Source organism: Cygnus olor, chromosome 20 (genome assembly GCF_009769625.2).
Source record: "Cygnus olor isolate bCygOlo1 chromosome 20, bCygOlo1.pri.v2, whole genome shotgun sequence".
Taxonomy (NCBI): domain Eukaryota; kingdom Metazoa; phylum Chordata; class Aves; order Anseriformes; family Anatidae; genus Cygnus; species Cygnus olor.
Window position 1 is genome coordinate 724,312 of NC_049188.1, and position 20,024 is coordinate 744,335.

General features: G+C 48.7%; 1 protein-coding gene across 1 annotated transcript in view; it reads right to left on the reverse strand.

Annotated features, from left to right (window-relative positions):
* RNF43 (ring finger protein 43) overlaps positions 1–20,024 on the reverse strand; it is a 62,069-nt gene that overhangs the window by 17,304 nt on the left and 24,741 nt on the right. The window contains exon 2 of the mRNA XM_040532524.1: positions 2,889–3,011. Within this exon, the coding sequence (XP_040388458.1) occupies positions 2,889–3,011 (123 nt within the window). The remainder of the gene's footprint in view (positions 1–2,888; positions 3,012–20,024) is intronic.

Here is a 20,024-nt window from a genome sequence, read left to right on the forward strand (position 1 = left end):
CTTACAGACTCCTGTTGCAAAGAACACAACCTGCTATTCACAACCTGCTTGCTGCAAGCATTTTCTGAGTGCTTGCTGTCTCTGTGTCAGATCTCTTCAGCCACACGGCATAGCTACCCTTGCTCTCTGAGGACTGAAACACTTTCAGTGTAGATACGCATTTGCACGGTGATTTAGGAGATTTCAGCAGTCTGTCAACCAGACTAGCAATCGATGTTTCAATTGGGAAAAAATATACTGAAGAATTGCAAATGATGCAGCAGAAAGAGAAGTAAATCACTTTGAATTGACTCCAGAGGCGTCCTCCATGGCCACCTCTCCCCAGGCAGACCAGACACATTCCCTACCAATTTTAGCTTTGGGTGCTGAACTAGCACTAGAATCTCAGAGAAGAGAAGCGGAAAGTGCATCAGGCGGCTGCTGGAGTCATTCTTATGCTGGGCTTGAAAGTGCTGTCTGTGCACTGCTTGGCTGTGTGACAGCTGCAGGAGAGGTTATGATAACACTTTGCACATGGCTATTTTTATCACCATTGATATAGCACTGCAATTCAACATGCAGAGTTTGGCCACAGGAAACATATGCCAAGGAAGCAAGGCTCCTGCCCCAGCATGCACCAGCCACATCCTACAGCTGCCCACCTGCTCTCAAGGAGAAGCATTGTCCAAAGCCTTTAGGACAGAGACCTGTGTGATGCTGGAGGGCAGGAGTTTGGCAGAAGCTTCAAGAGGATGGAGAAGCAGCTGGACCCTGATGGACAGCAGTTGCAGGGGGTAGAGGAGCCAGGGTGCAAGGCAAAAGGAGGGCCCAGGGATGTGGCTGTCTGAAGGAGCATCTGTCTGTATTTCATGGCTAAACTAGTCCTACGTGGGGGAGAGAGCTGTGAGCATCCCCAGGTGAGATCTTGCAGCAGGAGTGCCTGCAGGCAGGATGGTGACCGACATCATATTCGGCGGGATCTCAAAACCCAGGTGTGGATTCAGCTCTGGTAATAAAGCAATGATGGCTAAAGGCCATCTAACAAGCTTCTATCAAAGTCACTCTATCAAGCCACATGCATGGCAATGAATTGAGGGTTTTATTTGCCTTGCGGGGTTAGAAGTGCTGTAGAAGGTCAGGGCTAGTGAGGATGCAGCAATGGAGCATATCTTGTCCTCCCTGTGCTGATCTTCCTCAGCTGATCCCCAGGCTCAGTAATACACTGGTACTTGCAGTGCTGTGATCAGAGACTGAGGCAGGAGAGGTTAGGGACAAAACTAGAAAAACAGTTTTAAGTCTTCTCCTTTTATGTTCTTATATGAAATATGAATCTTTGAAGTTGCTCTTCCCTTCCTGTTCAATCTCCTCCACAGTACCTGCACTGGCCAAACCTGGCATCGCTGCCCACAGCGATGCCCACACGAGATGTGGTGGCATGGAACTGTTGTAACACGATGTTCACAGCTGGATGGGCACGGGACAGTTGTAGTACCCCACTGCGCTCCCTAAAGCACTTGCAGAGTCCTTGCTCTCATGTGTATCACAGGCTGCACTGGAAGCCCGTGGGTGTGCTCTTTCTCCTACCTTCCTCATGCATCATTAGCACCTTCAGGTGTGACCAGGCCATTTTCCAGATGCAGGATAACTGACAGTAGGTCAATAACTCCTGCACACAAAGTGCTGGCTTGTGCTGACAGCTGGCATCAGCTCCAGAGCAGCAGCAAATCAAACTCAGGCTTCCATCCACTCCAGAAAGGGGTGGGCACTGCCGTCTGGCTGCCCATACAGCTGTGAGGAAGCAGCCCTGAGCTGGCAAATCCATCACAGCGGTTGTCACAGCATCACACCTCCTTGCTTTTGTCACCACAGCCTCTGTTAAAAAATCTGCTGTGCAGGAAGGGCTGCTTGGTACTAATTTTAACTGCCCTCTTCAGCCGAGCTGCAGGGAGGACAGGAAAGGACCCTGTTCCCAGCACAATGTCACCACCAGCAGAAAGCAGACAACAGAGGCTACATCACCTGAATGCAATCCAGACAAAGTAAAGAAGAGCTAAACAAGACTCTTTGTGTTTGTACAGTGCTTGTGGATAATAATACAACATATTCTACAGAGATAATAAAAGGACATAGACTGAACCACTGAAGAAAAAAGCTAATGTTAGCTTTATCCACTCAACTTTATCAGAGACACAAAGATTTTAAGGCTCAAAATGACCCTCGTTCTCACCTGACTTCCTTATTACCAGAGAATTGTACCAGTGACCTCAACTTCTGACACAGTAACTGCCATTTCACTGAGGCACCTCTCTTGCAGAAGACCTGATCTGAAGACCTATGGGATCTCCCATCCCTTTAAAAGGTGGATGGTGGCCCGCACTGTTAAAGAGTCACTTTCTGTTTCTAGTTTGTCTGTTTTGCATTTTTCTGAATTGCTCAGTGTTGATCCTTCATGTGCCTCATCTAGTGAAGTAATGCAATATAACTTTTAAAGACAGAAGACATTTTCTGTGTCCATGGTTCCCACAGCAGAGGACACCAGAAAACATGAATCCCTCCAACAGGCCAGCAAGCAATGGGAGGCTCAGGGCTGCCAGGCAGTAAAGCGTACGGGATGCTGAGGTAAGGTCTGAGTTGTCCCAGAGCAGTCAGGTTAGGGAAAACTTTTAGGGAAAACTGCCTTTTACAAAGCCAGGCAGTACAAAAAGTAAGGAGGAATGGGTATTAGGGAAGGTTGGCACAGCGTCTCTCCCAGAGGATCCTTTCTGCCAAAGTCCCTGCTCTATTCTTGTTCGTTTCTCCACCCTCCAGCAGTTCTTTCCTGCCCTGCTGCCTCCTCCAGCTCTTACTCTGTTGTGCATCACAGGTTTCATCTCCCAGCTTGGTGCCATTCAGGGCTTTTTTGCACATACCTTGTTAGCCAGCGACAGGCACGGGTTGGGATCCCGATCTGGCTGCTCAAGCTTGACAATGGTGATGAATCCCGACTCCGTGTGCTCATCCTCACTGGTGTTGCACAGGGACAGCGGGTGGGACTGCAGGACAAAAGCAAAGGAAACTCAGATCCTGGGGCTCAGCACTGCATTGGGTGGCTTGAGCTCACTGCAAACTCTGTGCCTCAAGGACCTGCCAAGAATGTGTAGGAGACACCTCTGGGACCCCTGCAGTGGGCATTACCCTCTGCAACACCCTGTGGCCCTGTCTGAGTGTCAGTGAGGCTTTGAATGCCACAAGAAGCAAACCAAAGTTTTGGTCCACCAGGGAAACATCCCAGAGAGAGGTGGAGTATCTACCACGGGCTGCACACAGGTCTGGCTTTGTCCCAGTGACATAGTCAAAGCCAGAGCAGCCTGTGAGACCACAGGCCTTGGATTCTGGGCTGGGGCATGCGGACAGTGCTGGCCCAGCTGCTGCGGGGCTGCTGGGGCCCCAAGGCGCAGGACCCACTTCCCACAGCCAGCTTGCTCGTAGGCAGCAGCAACACAATGCACAGCTCCCCAGCTTACAAGAAAAGCAAACTCCTGGTGCCCTCAAAGAACCAGCAGTTCTTGTTCCTCTGCCACCAGACTCAACAACTTTATGATGAATTTGTAGAGAGGAAGCCAAAGGAAGGGTTGAAAAACTCAGAGGAGGTAGCAGCAGAGAAATACCACGAACGAGAGGGGAGAAGATAAGATCCCAGTAACCACATCCCTGTGAGTCCTGGAAAAGTATTCACCACCTTGTGCCAAACTGATGGCAGCGGGGAGCAGAGCTCACAGCCACCAGGGGACGTCCGTGTGGGATGGGGTTGGGGCACCATGCCTAGGTGCACACCTCTGCGGAGCATCCTGCAGCAGGGGCCATGGCCTGCCCCAGACTATCACAGGGACGTGAGGGCAAGGTGAAGTCCTGCAAGGGGCTGAGCGCCACACCGGTCCCTGCCTGTGAAGTGTGTGATTGCTTCTGATTTTTCAGTCTGGCAGTAGAGGGAAGACAGTCTTGTGCTAAATGACGGGAGGCCGAAGGAAACTGCAATTTGGTTCTTGGCTCCCTCCGGGAAGTCCTGTCATTTTGCATGAACCTTCCCAGCTTTTCCTAGAAAAGCTGGCTGGCATCCTCCTCTGTGACTAAATTATGCTGCATAAAGCACACAGAGGTTACATTACAGAAAAAAGTACAACTACTAAGGGTGTTGGGCAGCTTTTATTAATGCATCAGTGTGTGGAAATGCAGGAAATGAGCAAGAAAGCTCAGCATTATAAAACAGCAGGATTAGGGCAGGCATTGTACCTGAGTGTCCATCCAGCAGCATGTCCTACTCTGCAAGTAATTCTGCAGCAACGTTCCTGTGCTGTGCAGAAAGGCTGCTGACTTGACAGGCTTAAAACAGGGGCGGGGGGAAGCCATTTCCTGCTCTCTGACAGTTCCGATTGCAGATCTGGCTGCAGAGAGTGGGAGAACGGGGCTCATTTCCCCTAGCTTCAGACACGCTGATGGTGCCATTTGGCAAACAAGCGGGTCTCCCAGACACCTCATCAGCAGGAACAGGTCCTTCAAGGCAGCGCGACTCAGGAGCTGCGCAGTGCCCATATCTTGCTGCTGACAATAAAGGTGCATAGACAATTAGCCCAGATACAGCCACCTGCATGGGACACATCAAAAGCTGGAGGAGACCGGCGGCACCTCCGTTCACTTGGAAATGCAAAATGTGCTCGCTGAGCCTGCAGGGTGTGGGGAGACGGCGCTCTGAGCTGGAGGGCAGGGAACCTGCTGGGATGGTACGTAGGGCTGGGGCTGGTCTGGCGCGCCGCGCTGTGCCCCGCATCCCCTGGCTCCAGCCAAAACCCAGCTCCGAGCTGACCCTGCTGGGCCCCGGGGTGCCCCTTGGCACCCGTTGGCACCCGTTGGCACCTGCCTGGCTCTGTCAGGGCTGAGGCTGGAGCTGCTGCCACTGGGTGGGTCCCTCGGCCGGATCCTGCCCCTCACATTGAAGGGGAGCTTCCAGGGGGGACCCGCGGAGATCACCGCAGGGTTGTGTCCCTGAAGAAGAGGGCTTCATCACACAAGCTGGTACCCTGCTGAAAGCGCAGGTGCCCTGACACTCCAAAAACAGGTGCTAAGAAACAAGAATGGGTCTGGTCAAACCATGAAAGCAAGTTAAGATGGTGAGGACTTAAAACAAACAAACAAACAAAAACCCACAAAAACAGGGAGTAGGTTTGGAGGCAGGCAGAAAGACAGAAAAACCCAAACCCAGGACTCTCAGCTAACCTTCGGGAGCTCGAACACCCAGGTGTAAGGGATGGCACCATCAGTGTGTGCTGTGACATAACCTGTTACACTTTGAAATCCAGCACAGGATAACACGGCACCTGGTTAACAACCTTGTGCCTATGACGGGCACTCCCTCATTCGTCTTTCTCTTGGGGTCTTTCTTTCTAATCCATATATTAGATGAAAAATGTCAGAATGCTATATAATTCAGACTTAAAATCAGCCTTTAAGATGTTCTAGAGAGCATAACTGTGCCAAGCACCACTTACTGCAGAATTCAGAGCGTGGGGTTTCCAGGGAAGCAATGAAATCTGTTATGACTTGGGAGCGCTCAGGAGAGTCTCCCAAATAACCCCGCACTTTGTTCGAGCACTGGCAGGTGTTGCTCACACGCAGACGAACACAGCTTTTAAGTGTTTGCAGTCCCCACTGGCTTTACCAACCAATGTCATTACCTTTATATTCTGTTTGCTTGACTGGGAGTTCTCTGGCTGTTGGTTAATATATCATTTAATAAGCACGGAAAAACACAAAACAGGAAATGCAAAGAGCGTGTCTTGTAATACTTCTAATAATTCAGAGATAACCCTCCCGATGGCTTTATCAAGCCTTCACCAGGTTGCTCCTGGAGCTCCAAGGAGCCTAAGCTGCTGGAGCGCCCTGAGACACCAGTTCTGCAGCGGCAAGAGGCTTTAGAGGGGCTCATTAGTGGTGGGGTGTGATGCTGGTGAGACTTGTGGGGTAGGTAGGGGCAGAGGACATCTCCAACTGCAGCTGGCTGGTTTGGGAAGAAGTCCCACCTTCCAGAACTGCTTGGAATTGTGTTTGACCCTTGGTGGGAATGGCTTGCTGGGTGCCGTGATGTTCTTGGGGCAGGAATCTCTATGGAGTAAGGGCTATTCCTGTGTGCAGAGCACAGAGCAGTGTCTCTGTGACAAGGACTGCTGGGCCTGATCACAACATTAATGATAAACACTGGGAATAAGTGCAACAAGTGCTCATCCATGTTTCTGCATCCCAAATGATCTTGGGTAGCATATACGAAGTCCTGGAGCCAGGTGGTAAATTGGGGGAAGAGCTGCTGATGAACGCACCAAAACCTTCCGTTTGATTTTCTGTTAAGACTGGCCACTGTGGTGTTTTCCTCTTTCCTTCTGGGACACCTGATCCCTCTTGCCAAGCAAGAGTCCTTTGTTTTGTGCATTCCTGCCAGGGACACAACTGTAACCACATAGGGCACAGTAGGCAGCAGGGGTAAACTGAGACGGCCAGGGGAGCCACAAACATGCAGGGGTCACTGCCCCCCGCCCCATGGAGCTGGGGCAGACTAGTGGCTCCCTCATTATTCTGTAATGAGTCCCTAACCAGGCACCTCTGGAGGCAGAGAGTCCGGGTGCCTTCCTCAGCATTCTGTAAAAGACGAACGGGAGGCAGTCAGGAGGGATTCTTCACATCTCATCCACCCAAGCAACATGCCCCACTCGTCCTCACTCCAGACCACTGCCCCTGACCATTGCATTTGGAGTGAGTGATCATGGCTGCACGTTGCGCTCAGAGGACGAGCACACTCTAAAAATAATCTAAGGATCAAACAGCAAACCAAATATTATGAGATTCCGTGATGCAGACAGGACTCACGCCCCAGCTGCTGGCCCTTGCCACTCACTGGGCTGCAGTCAGCATCCCTCATCCCCTCTGATGCAGGCCCATGCACGGGTGGCTGCAGAGGGGCTCACTGACTGCAGGACTGACAGACGGGCTTCTCCAGGCAGGGGTCCCACGTCCTGGGCACTCTCCCAGCCTGGGGATGTCTGTGGCACCCACTGCCACAACCAAGAAGTCATTGTTCCTTACAGAAAGCCTCTCAGACCTAGAGAGGCAGGGCAGAGTCAGGCCTGTCAACCCCCCGGCTCTGTCACTCCATTTCTCCTTGTCACCACATCCCGCTTGCTGCCTGCGCAACAGGATGCGGAGATCCTCCGCATGTGTATGTGCTTTCTGCCACTTTTTTCCCATTTCCTTACCCTATGGCATCTCCTTCTTTCCTATCTTTGCCACCACACCACTGCCCTTTGAATACCGAACTTTTCGTTCTAACTTACCCTCACAGCCTTCCCTGCTCTCTCCCATGACCCGTTACCCGCACACCAGCCCGTCCGTCCCACCACGTCAGCAGCGCTCATACGCTGGGGCTTGGCGCTGCTGGTGCGGAGGCTGCTGAGACAGGGCCCTGCCCGTGGAAATGCCCTGCAGAAAGGCAGGCACTGAGGCATGCTAGATGCTCATAGAGGGCTTCATTTATAAAACAGCAGAAAAAAAGACGACCCTCAGAGGTAATCTAGCCCACTTTTCTGCCCTAAGGCAGGATCAGCCAGACCTAAAACATTCCTCAGAGACACTCGCTTAACCTGTTTTCAAGACCTCCAAAAATGGAGACTACTCACCCATCCCAGGCAGTCCCATCCAGGGCTGCATTCTCATCTGCACGGTAAAGTATTTTCTAATGCTTTATCTGAATCGTTCCTGCTGCAGTTCAAGATTGTTAATTCACACTTAATCAACTATGCCCATGGAAAAGACATTATTTGCTGTCCTTTTCTGAGAACCATTTAAACACATCTATTCACAGCAGAGAATGTGGGGACGAGGCTGGAGAAGCAGTCCCGAACAGCAAAGCCAGAGGAATTACTTGCCTTGGTTTCCTCTTTAAGGGAATATTTCATATACGATCTTCATAAGGGATAAGTCAAAAGGATTGATTTGATTTGAAGTGTCAGTAAAAATCTTATAACCAACCAATAAGAGGCATGGAAGAGAACAGTATTCATCAAAGGGCTCTAATAAAAACCATGAGCTGAACTGGTGAACTGTTAACAGCAGCACACAACTGATCACTAAATTGATCACAGTACCAGAAAAATGGAAAGCAGCACATACAAAGCTGAACTTGAAGAACTTGAAGGCGATCCAGGGAATAGCAGATCAATAATACTGCCTTCCCCGCCAAACAAACCGGTAGAAAACAGCAGAATGAAGAGAAGGAAAAGAACCAACAGCGCTTTTGGAAAAAGAAAGTCAGGCTCCACAGACCTATGGGGTTCCTTGAAGCAACCACCAAGTAAGAGACGAAAGGTAGTTCAGCTAATATTGTACACTGGTATCTCCTTTTCTTTTCTTTACAAGGACAAAGCTATGAAAGATGCCAGAATATTACGCAGTACTAACTAAAAGAGAGAAAAGCAGACCATTCTTTACAATGGAGCGAACTTAGCAGTACAGCCCCAGCAGTACACTGTACGGTCCGAATGTTTTCACAAAGGGTTTGGAAAATGAGAGGAATGGTAAAGTGGCTGAATTTCTCAATAACACATAAATATTAAAGTTGGTAAATATTAAAACTGGCTATAAAGGGATCTCATGATACTGAGTGATGCAATGATAAAATGTTTAATAAACAAATAAATAACCAAACAGCTATTTTATGCAAAGATGAGCTCTAGGTTAGCTTTTAACACACAGAAAGTTCTTAGAGTAATTGTGAGGAGTTTTATAGAAGCAGTTGTTGAATCACTCAAAGCAGTCAAAATTCAAATAGACTATTAAGCATTACTGTAAAAGACTTAGAAAGAGCACATCTACTAGATAAAGCTGCAGTATGTCAACAACTTCGATATTACAAGAAGTTCTGCTCACTTCATATTAAACAGAAGGGACTATTTGTGTAGAAGAAGAGATTAAACAAACAAGAATTCTTTAGCTTTGTAGAGGTGGGATATGTTAGAGCTACATAAAATCATGAAAAATATGGAGAAAGGAAGCTGAGCATGATTATTTACTATTTCTCAAACAAAAGAACTAGGGCCATCAAATGAAATTATCAGGTAGGAATTTGCAAACAAACAGAAGTGGAGTTGACTTGCAGTACAGTCAAATGGCAGGACTCATTCTCACAGGATGTTGGGAATGCCAGAAGTATGCGTTAAAAACCAATTAGACAAATCCATGGAACAGGAAGCCACGAAGGGCTGTTTTACGCAAAGAGACAGATGTAAGCCCTGGCTTGGGCCACACTGAGCACAGCCTGCCCAAAGCTGGGGCGATGCAAAGGAGCATCACTCGGTAGATGCCCTTTCCCTCCATGTTTTCCCCACGTTTGATAGCAACTACCATCAGAAGCAGGACACCATGCACAGTGAACCTTCAGTGGGACTTGGGTAGGGACTTGTTATACATCATGTTCTCACCCCTCTCTTTTTCAGGCCAGTCTCCCTGAGCTGTTCTTAATTGGTGCTAGGTGTTCAGAAGCGAAGCCTTTGGCCTCAAATCCATCCTTGCAGGCAGGGGCTGCGCACCTTCCCACTACTTTCAGCCCGGCCCCTTGAGTGCCCTCAAAATGTGCCCAGCACCCTCCCACCTCGGCACTGCCCACCACCCTCCTCCCCAGGCAAGAGCCCCCACTTCAGGACAGCGCCGTGGGAGGTGCGGGGGAACCTTTGCCACAGATATTTGGGCTAGAAAGCAAATAATGTATTAAAGGTGAGATTTTTGGCCAGTGCCAGAGAGCTTGGAGCGCTTCCTCCACCCCACAGGTTCCTGCTGAACACTGGCAGTGCCCGCTGCTGCCTCGCCTATGGAAGCAGCTTTGTGATTCCTGGCTTTGACCCAGCACCAGCTCTCTGCCGTTGCTCACACTGTCGGCTTCATCCCTTTTACTCCTGCACACGACTTTGGGGGCATACTCAGGCGTGCAAGGCCTGGAGAAGCACGCGCTGACTTTTTCAGGTCGGCAAGCCCTTGCACTGCTGCAGCTCATGCTGAGAGCATTTAGCACGTGCTGCTGGTGCAGCAGGGTACAGCAAATGGAAGTGCTGTGCTGGAAAGGCTCCCTTGCAAGGGAGCTGCACAACAAAACAGAAGGGAGCCTGGCAACAGCAAGGAGATAAGCGAGGAGCCTAAAGCATGGCCAATGGCGGCCTCTTGAGGGTACGCAGCATCTTAGGCACTGTTGTGCCACCTCTGCTTATCATTTGGAGATACCTCCTCCCCAGTGACCTACTTGCTTCACCCAGCTGTTCTGGGTGTCACAGAGCATGAGATTGTGAGGGCTGAATACAGACGTTTCTGTATTTGTGGATATCAGGGCCTACATTGGTTAGTCCTTATCCATGTCTGTCAGTGAGGTTCTAAGCTAAATAAATGATATTTCTTCAAAGGTTATATTCCTTCATAGGTTTCAAAAGAGCAAGTGGAACTGCTCTACTACCTTCCGTCTTTGCTGCTAGAACTGACCTCCTTGTGAGAATTATTGGGCAAGATCTTTTGCTGAGGTCTACCAGGAGATGGAGACCAGGATCCTGTGATAGCATTGCCACAGGAAGGAGCAAGGGAGATGTACTAGCTCTGGAAGCTGAGTGTGCAACTGCATGGCACATCTCCAACAAGTGTCAGTGCACAAACACCGTCACAAATGCTGACACCAGGGAAACCTGGGACCTCTGCATGGCAGGAGTGGAACACGGCACATGCACTTCCCTGGTCTTCTCAGTTATATGCTGCATCACTGAGATACTGAGAGCCCTTAGCAGGCTCAGTCTGCGATGCCTGGCAGTGCTGTGCTCTGGTGGCACTGGGCAAACCCAGCGAATGCTGCTACCAACTACACTGCCCTGCCGGGACAGCCCCAGTCATCAGAGCCTCCTGCCCAGTCTCCTCCAGCGCTCATACTGCACGAACACGTTTGTCCCTGTACAAGAGAGGCTCTTCCCAATTTATCTGAACCCTTCTGCTATATCAGCTCAGCAGAAAGCCCCTCTTACACAAAGATCACTCCAATTTGTAGTTGTCACTCTACTTGCAGGCACAGTCACAGGAAAGAGGGAATGCTACAAAAAGGCTGGTATCAAGGGTGCTTCCAGGAGGCTGGCACACAGCTACAGTGGAGTAGCTGTGAGATGCTGCTGGAAAGATGTACATAAATGAGAAAGGATGAGGCAGGGAGATGAAGTGAACCTAAGAAAAAGAAAATGGAGATGGCTGGTTTGAAAACGAAGAGCATGGCAGAGTATTTCAAGGGGCCTGAGGAAAAATTGCAGCTTCCATGACTCCCGGGCATGAAGCCTAGCCATCAGGATATGGGGCTTTTTAATTTCCCCGCATAAAGTTTCAAGACCTGTTATAAAAGCAAACACACCTTACCCACATGTGAGTCACAGACAAACACATACACTGATAACAAACACATTATTCTTAGAGAGACTCAGGTCCTACCTCAACATGCGAATAGCTCAGACAAGCATCGTAGTCCCCTGAAGGAGTGGCAAGAGGTGGGAGAGGAGACAAAGGACCTACTTGCTGCCAGTGCGATACTCCTGCGTGTTCCCTTACGTGTGCTCATGAGCTTTGGCCTGTATAACGATTCATCAGTGCCCGAGAATTTGGTACCATAAATCAGCCCCTAATCAATGACTGCATCTCCTTCCCCTTCTCATTACAAAGCTGGTGAGCAACAAAGAGAAGTGCTGAACCCCAACAGGGACATTTATTTGACTATCCCATACTCAGGATTAGATGTTTTAGGTGAGTCACAAAGCCTGGATCTTTTCCGTTTAATTGCACAAGCATGGCCATGATATTGGAGAAAACTCTCACTACACACCTCACTGTCCTGCTGCCAGCTCTGCTGGAGTTTGCTCTCCTACAGAGAGGTCTGACATAGGGGAAGCAAGTGTCGCTTGCTCTAGCGTGGCCACCACGATGATAATATGAGCCAGCAGGGGAATTTTTGGAAAAGTTTCATCATGTCATGTTTCAAGATGTCTGGTTAAACTCCCTCTCTCTCTGCTCCACACATCCCCTTTGGAATATCAAAGGTAAAGGGAGGTTCTCTGGTCAGCCCTGACTCACGCCGCTAAATGAAAGTAAAGGCAAGCTGGCCCACGTCACGGGAGAACAGCTCATGCTCCTGCTGCCTCCAAGCACGCAGCAGACAGCCTGAGAGTCAAGACCAAGTGAACTGCACCCAACCCATGCTTACCTGCCTGCCCCATATACCTTAGAGAGCTCAGCTTGTTCTCCATTCTGGGGGAAAATGCCACCAGCAATCTCCATACTCCAAGGCCCTCTTACACAATGGTCTTCTGCACTGTGCTGACCCCTTTCAGAGCCTGGAGGATAAAGCTGTTCTACAATACTTGCCCCTGAGCAAGAAATCTTGCCCTCATCAACAGGCAAGACCTCAACTGTGCGGACAGCACTGGCATCCTTCCTGCCACTCCAAGTGCAAATCTGTGCTGTCACAGCACAAAGCTGTCTGGTCCCTCAGGTCCAGCTTAGGGGTGGCAGAGATCCAGGAAGTCTTCCACAGTGGATATATCAAGCACCTTTACAGAAGAGAGCTCTGATCCCCAAAACAACTCTGCAGTAATGGGCCAGATGCAAACACTCACCCAAACCCAGATCTCTTTACCACCCAGATCGGAATCACAGAATCACAGAATGTTAGGGATTCGAAGGGACCTTGAAAGATCACCTAGTCCAATCCCCCTGCAGAAGCAGGAACACCAAAATCATGTCACACAGGAACGCGTCCAGGCGGGTTTTGAATATCTCCAGAGAAGGAGACTCCACAACCCCCCTGGGCAGCCTGTTCTTGTCACCCTCACTGTGAAAATATTGCTTCCTCACCAGCAAGTTCCTAAAGTGGGTTTCAAAGTTAAAGCCTTGAAAGTGGATGCCAGAAAGAGCATTCTTGCTCTTCTAGAAAGGAGATAACAGATCTAGAAGAGCAAAAACTGACACGGAAATTCTCCTTGGGGCAGATTATGCCATAATTTCTTCTGAAGCATCGCACATCTCCAGGAGGGCCAAACAACTCTTGGAAGGAGACCATGGGGTTCTCCCTAGGCTGACGTGGACTGGGGAATCCTCCAGTGCTCTTCTGGAGATGGCGCTCAGCAGCAGTGTGGCCTCGACTGTTGCTCAGGGAAGGCAGGGCCCTGATGTGGGCCTGAACCACCAGCGTGGCCACTTCCGGAGAAACCAGCAAACGTGCAGGGAAGCCTTACTGGGTCACTACCGAAAGACGAGCCTTTGTCACCAGCCTGCGCTCACCAGGGAAGAGCCGCAGGGATGTGGTGGGCAGGGGGGCAGGAGACACCCCTGCTGAGGCTTCCCGAGCTGTGCACCAGAAGGGGAAGGCGGGAACGTTGTCTGATTCCCGAATCCCATCCCCTCCCCCTGGAATATCCCTGGGCTCCACGGCCTCAGCCAGGTGCAGAACAAAAGGAAACTAATGATTTAGTTATTGCTCCAGCGCCGAAGGTTTGAAGGTCAGCCATTCAGTGCGGAGCTCATTGTATGACCAAGCACTGCCTGCCCTGCCTACAGACCTGCAGCTACAGTCAGCGCAGCAGGGGCCGGCACTGTACGGCTGGCTTCTGAGCGGGGAGATGAAAGGCTTCTTCTAATGTAATAACTGACGGCCTCTTCAGTGCCGTTTGAACTGTTTACAGACTGAGTTAACGATTACAGGCAATGTGTATCTTGGCCGCTGCCCAAAATTCTTACCCGCCCGTCAGATATTATCAAAGAGCCCTTCACTGCTCGCCTGGAGTCCTTCCAAAGCTCAGCGCTGAAATGCCGGCGGAGAGGAGGGGCCTTCAGCACTCGCTCCTGAAGCCCAGGCTAGCAAGTCACAGGGCTGCTCTGGCAAGGTGTCCTGGGGAGTTCTGCAGGGACACAGCAGCACTGGCTGGTCCCTAACAGCCCTGGCGCACTGCTTGTTGTGCAGGGCAGGCTCTGCCCTGCAGGACACCACCTAGGGCTTTGCCTGTATTGGTTTGGTCTTCCAGGCTTCACTTAGAGGACACCACAGGGCCGGTGAGCCCTGGCTGCCCGGGTTTCCCCATGCCCTGCCTGCACGAGGCCACTGTTGTCCGCACCTTGCTCTTTACACTCCATCTGTGTAGCCTGGGTGGTTGTGTTAATGCCGGCAGTTACACAGCTTAAAGCTACTCCTGCCAAAAGTGTTTTCAACACCCTCGTGCCTAAGAGTGTGGACAAGAACAAACCAGGTGGTGGGAGATTAGATAAAATCACTTCCATTGTTATTTGTAGTTAGAAAAATGCAGGTGTAGGTATAAGGTCTGGTTAAATTTGGTTTAGAAAACAAGTCCCAGCTCTCTGGGGCAAACTGCACAAAGTCTGGAAATACAGTTGAAATGAAGGGATGAAATCAAGAATTGGCAAGCAGCTCTAATTACAGCCAAGTAACACAGAGCCACATTCAAGTAACACTGAGGCTACACAGCAAACTGCTTCCGAGGCAGGAAATGCCACAGCTCCAGATGACTGCTCCATCCTACTGCCAGTCCTGCACCCACTGAAACCCAGAGGAGGCTCAACACTGCCTCCAGTGAAAGCAGAAACTAATCTGGGTCATGCGTTGCTCTTGGAAGGTCCTGTCATAGACAAATTCCTAAATAAACTAGGAAAAAAATATCCCATTTTTAGATAGAAACATCCTCATGGACTATCAGTTCCCCTTACCAACAAATTTTATGCTGGAAAATGCTATTAAATACAATTCAGTAGATAATTTGCACACTGAGCTACCATGGCTTCAAGGTATCACCAGTGATCCACAGTCCATTATTTAAAAACCTCTGCTTCATTCCAGCCTGGCAAGCTACACCAGGAGCATCAACTGATATATGGCATGTCTACCAGGAGGCTGCAGCAGTGCTGGTATGCCATCAACTAAAAGCTCTTGGTAGAGAAGGTCAGGGAAAAAAAGGACGAAAATTTGCTACTATGTCCCTGAAATGAGGCATGTTTGTCCCACAAAAAAATGCAAAAGGGTCTCCCCTGAAGGCTGACAGGGTCCTGTCCATGACACAAAAGCTGGAGTTTCCAAGGGATGCCTTCCTGGAAGGGCTGATGCCTTCCTTCCCATGGTGCCAACTGTGTGCTTGAAATACGCTGTGTTTCAGCGGGTTCCAGGCATAATGACGAAGACTGTAGAACAGCTAAAGGAATATACGCCTTGATTTTAATAGTACCTCATACTGACTTCGCATTGTTTTATTGCTCAGATGCAGTTGTTTTATTTTAGCAGGAATGAAAGTGGCTGGTGAAGGAGAGGAGTAAATCTCCTGTTGGATGTTGTAGCATTGCCAGGAGACAGAAATGGAGATTCAAATACATTTGCTGTGATTTGATTCAATAAAACTTGCTAGTACAGTACAGTACTCTACAAAAATTGGTTCCTCCTACGCTTACTTGCTAAGACATGAGTTCAAGCCCTCTGGGATCCGCATTTCCCTGGCTGCTATCGATGACATCACTGACATCTAAGGAGCTACAGGAATGCAGAGAATGCAGCTCCGGGCTCCTGGGGATGCTGAGCTCATCGGCTGCTACAGGAGGCAAGAAAGATGGGGTATCTGGGTCCCAGTCCTGGCTCATTTGCAGCCTTTCACTTCCAACATACATGCACATGCTATTTTTAAGTCCACACAACACACAGCAGCACGAGGTTACACCAGTTTAAACAGAAAAGTTTGAAGTGTTTTAAAATTGATTCTATTGGTGTCTTCAGATTTTGAGTAGAAATGAGAATTTCAGCACAGGCACACAGGTCAGTACCCCAGTCAAGATAGCCCAACAACCTGTCTCTCACCAGCCAATAGATATCACTCAGAGAGTGATCTTCCACTTCTTGTATCTTTCCATCATTCAGTGGTTGGAAGCTTGGGGAATTACTGTTCGGAGGGATTTATGCAGAGCATGGTGCAGCTTGATGGATTTCACAAAAATGTCTCATTTCCTTTTCATCCATTTGTATTTTCTTGCACAACATCCTCTGCAAATGAACCCCACAATGGATTTCAGCTAAGTCAACAGCTTTTTTTCATCGAGGATATCCTCACAAGAGACTCCTAAGAGCAATCTCTGTTAGCTCCGAGACACACCTTTGACTACTCTATTACCAGCCTCTCTGTGTGTAGCCAAGCCTGCATCCTGGGGAGTCCAGCAACTGAAGATTTCACAGGCATTCAAAGAGCTTGGCTGACATGCTCAAAGGAGCTTGAAGTAGGTAAGCATAATTCTTCCCCTTAGTTTCAGCCTGCTGGGAGCCTCTGAAGACTCCAGCATTCATCACCAAAGGGCATGTCTCCACACAGAGGTTCTTAGGGACAAGGATGACACAGCTCTTGGCCCAGTACTCAAGAAGCTGAGGCCAAAGAGGTGAAGAAATTTCCATTTTCAGCCACATCTGCTGCAGTGTTCAGAGTAGCATGGAGATGTAAATACACAGCATCAAGGACAAATGGGGCAGAAAGTGAAATAAATAACTTCCCTGCTTAACAGAATGTGATCCAATAGAAGATTACCTACCTGCTGTCTTTACTGGAGGCCACACAATAATTTGACCAAATGTTAGTTAGAAATGGTACAGACTGACTGAGCTCTAAAAGCCTTTTTTTGGTCTGCAAAATGGGAATGGAGCCATCCACAGATCATTTGTTTTAGGGAGTGAAAGTAGGCTAGTTGCAACATCACTTCAACTGGAGAATCCAACTCTCACCAACCCACATCTCCTATAGAGGTAAGGAAGAGGGAAAAGATCTGAAAGCAGGCTGAGTGTCGGGACAATGAGGATATCCAGAGTCATAGAAGTTAGGACTGAAAAAAGTTTTGAAAGGAAAAAAGCCCTCCTGCTTGCAGGAGGGAAGGCTCTCTCATCTCTGATTACTGTGGATTAGAAGACCTAATGGAAGGAACTGTCAGCCTGGCACTGGCCAGTTCTTTGTTTTCTGATGTTTTGTAACAAGAAAAGGTTCTCTGGTTCCTGCCAAAGAAAGACCACTGGAAAAGAGGATCTAGCACTCTCTAGAGTTTCTGATATGGCTTCTTGGTGAAAAAAAAATGCACTCCATTGTGTACAATCAGACATCTACACCTTGAATTGACGCATGCAAACTCCAGTTCCTAGGCTTGCTTGCCTTTCTTCCTGGCTTTGAAGAGTGGAGGTGGAATGGAGGTGGTTGTTGCAATCACAGATTCTGTCTCTGTACGTATCTGCTGCTTTTCATCTTGTTTTGTTCTCCCTCACCAAGGCAGGATGTTTGATTAAGGGTTTATTAGACAGCCATGCTGGAAGCACAGAGAACGTTGTTTTTTTTTTTCTGTTGTTGCTGTTTTTTTAAAGTTGTATCTCATCCTTCCATGCCATAAGACTCCATACTTCTGCCCTGTGATGGGTGCCCATCTCCCCGGGAAGGACACGGCTTGCTCTCATAGCTCTACTACCAGCGCCACACCCAGCACACATAATGTGAATCCGCAGCTCCTTTTTGCAGAAAGCAAACTCTTCAAACATCTGAGCCTCACTGGCATTGATGTTACCATGTGGGAACTGCTGATGTGTCTGTTCACTACTGTGCAATGTCTGGAAGGGACAATTCTTCATTACAGTTCAGCTGATTTCTCCAGCAGCACAATTCAGTTGATTTTCCCACCAAACCTCCCTATGTTACATTGAATAATGTGCATTTGCACTGCCTAGTACCCCAAGTTCTTGGTTTCCTCACGCAATCTGCGTTACTGTCATTCTGTAAGGACAAAAAGCCATTGTAGCCTAAACCTTTAAGCCTGCAGAGCACTGCTTCGATGGTTTCTATTATATTAGGCATCAGTGCAGCACTTGAGAACACAGGGATAAATCATTAACAAGTCATTATTGTTCACAGGTATTTTTGGCAGGAAACCACTGAGGTCAACTTGGACAAACTGCTGTGGGGTAGTGGGGGTGGCACTTTTCCTGGAGGAGCACTCAAATCCTTGTCTAATGCCATAAAAATAGTCTGGAAGTGACCTTCATTACTGAATCTCATAGACATGAAGAGTGTCAAAGCCCCTCCTTCCCACTCTTCTGGCCTGTGCTTTCTTCCCAAGTCCATGATCAAGTCCTTATGTCTGTAAAGTGCCTGCCATTCTTCTGGCACATACGAAGTGACAACACTGTTAATCATGAGCACCCCTCACAGCGTGGGCAGGCTGACAGTCCAGACAATATTTTTCACTTACCAATCCTATAATCTCACAGGTCACATCAATCACTTATGTTACCAGGGCTGGGGATTTCCCAAATACTGCTTCTCCTAGAGATTTGTCCAAGTATGGCTGTTTCTCATTCTTTGGAAACCTGCAGAGGCGCCAATTCTGTACAACTGTATCAATCATCCCTCCAATCCCCAACAAAAATCATCATCTGCACATGCAATACAATGCTCCTTTTCCTGCAGGGTACATGCATGTGTGCATGGAGGGGGTATGAATTCATAAACTGTTTGCTCCTGTTGCCACCCCTGCTGACACACAGCTGAGCAACCATCTGAGAACCCTTTCTATAGTTAATATTCTGGACGCTGATCTGTCCTCCCAGCTTCTAGCACTGTCAGACACTCCAGCTCCATGAAACACTATTTATTCTCGTTGTCATTCAGTTTCCTGCTTTGGTGGCCAGCTGGCCACTGACCCCCTTGTTATTTAGCTGTTGTAAATCAAGTGCCAAAGGACACTTTCAGAGCATCATGATGTGGCAATCCCTCCGACTATGTGGATGTGGTCATTTTAAAATTAAGTAAGCAAACAATTCTGACACAAACAGCTCAAAGGCTGCTCAGTGCATGCTCCTGGCTGGGAGATACAACATCAAGATGGGTCTGCCTTTAAAGTCCTAAAAATCTCCTACAAAATGCCATGGAGTCAGCCCAGCTGCTCAGATGGTTGCCTGCCCAGCCAGTTCTGAACAGCTTGGTGGTGATTTTTTGCTAAGGAAAAGTACTTTCAACTTTGAAATTTGAAAACTGCCTTTCATAAGCACAAAAAAATTCCTTTCCAAACACTCCAGCTTCTGGACACATTTGTGGAAGCCAAGAAAACTCCTCAGGTAACCGAGACCACACTTCCATCCTTCTCTAAAAAATATTGACTCCACCATCATAAACCCAGGTAGGGACATCTGTATTGCAAAGTGAAGCAACAGCTGCTTTACAAAAGCCTGAAGCATGTTTAGGTAACTCAAAACAGTTTTTCTGCCCAGCCTGAGGTTGCCAGCCCCCCGGAGCTGAAGGGATCACTTGGCATATCCCAAGAGTGGAGGCTGTGCCTCCAGCTGGGGGTCCTTTGTTTAGTGGGTGACATTGGTAGTAGGGCGATGGTTGGACCAGATGATCTTGAAGGTCTTTTCCAACCTTAATAGTTCTATGATGTTCTTCAGCCACCTTCCTACTGCCCTGCCCATCTTCATCCTGAAGCAACAGTTGGGCTGTTTGAGCCTGTTTTCTGCAGAAATTTTTGTTTTAAGAGGCTGAAAACATACATGTAATCGCAGCCTGACAGGACAATGAAATGAAGAGCAGCTGTCTGCTTCACAGTAGGACTATGAGACCTGGGCTACAAGCAAGGCCATAATATGCACAGAAATTGTGGAAACAGTACTTAGAAGCGGTTAACATTTCAGTCACTGAAGATGACACTACAGGACATCTCTCTGCTATAAAAATAGCAAGTTCTCTGTCTCCTAGTACAAACCATTTGTAACAGTGATGGCAGACAGCTATCTCCTTCAGGAGATACTGGTGGCAGCCATGTTTCAGAGTGTGGAGAGCCCGCATGCCAACCACCCATGTTTCACACTCCTAAGGACAGGATGGCTTCTGTTCTTTCCAGCTGCAAGGCCAGGAGAGGAGCCCTCAAGAACAGCCGTGGGCCATGAGCACTCTCCA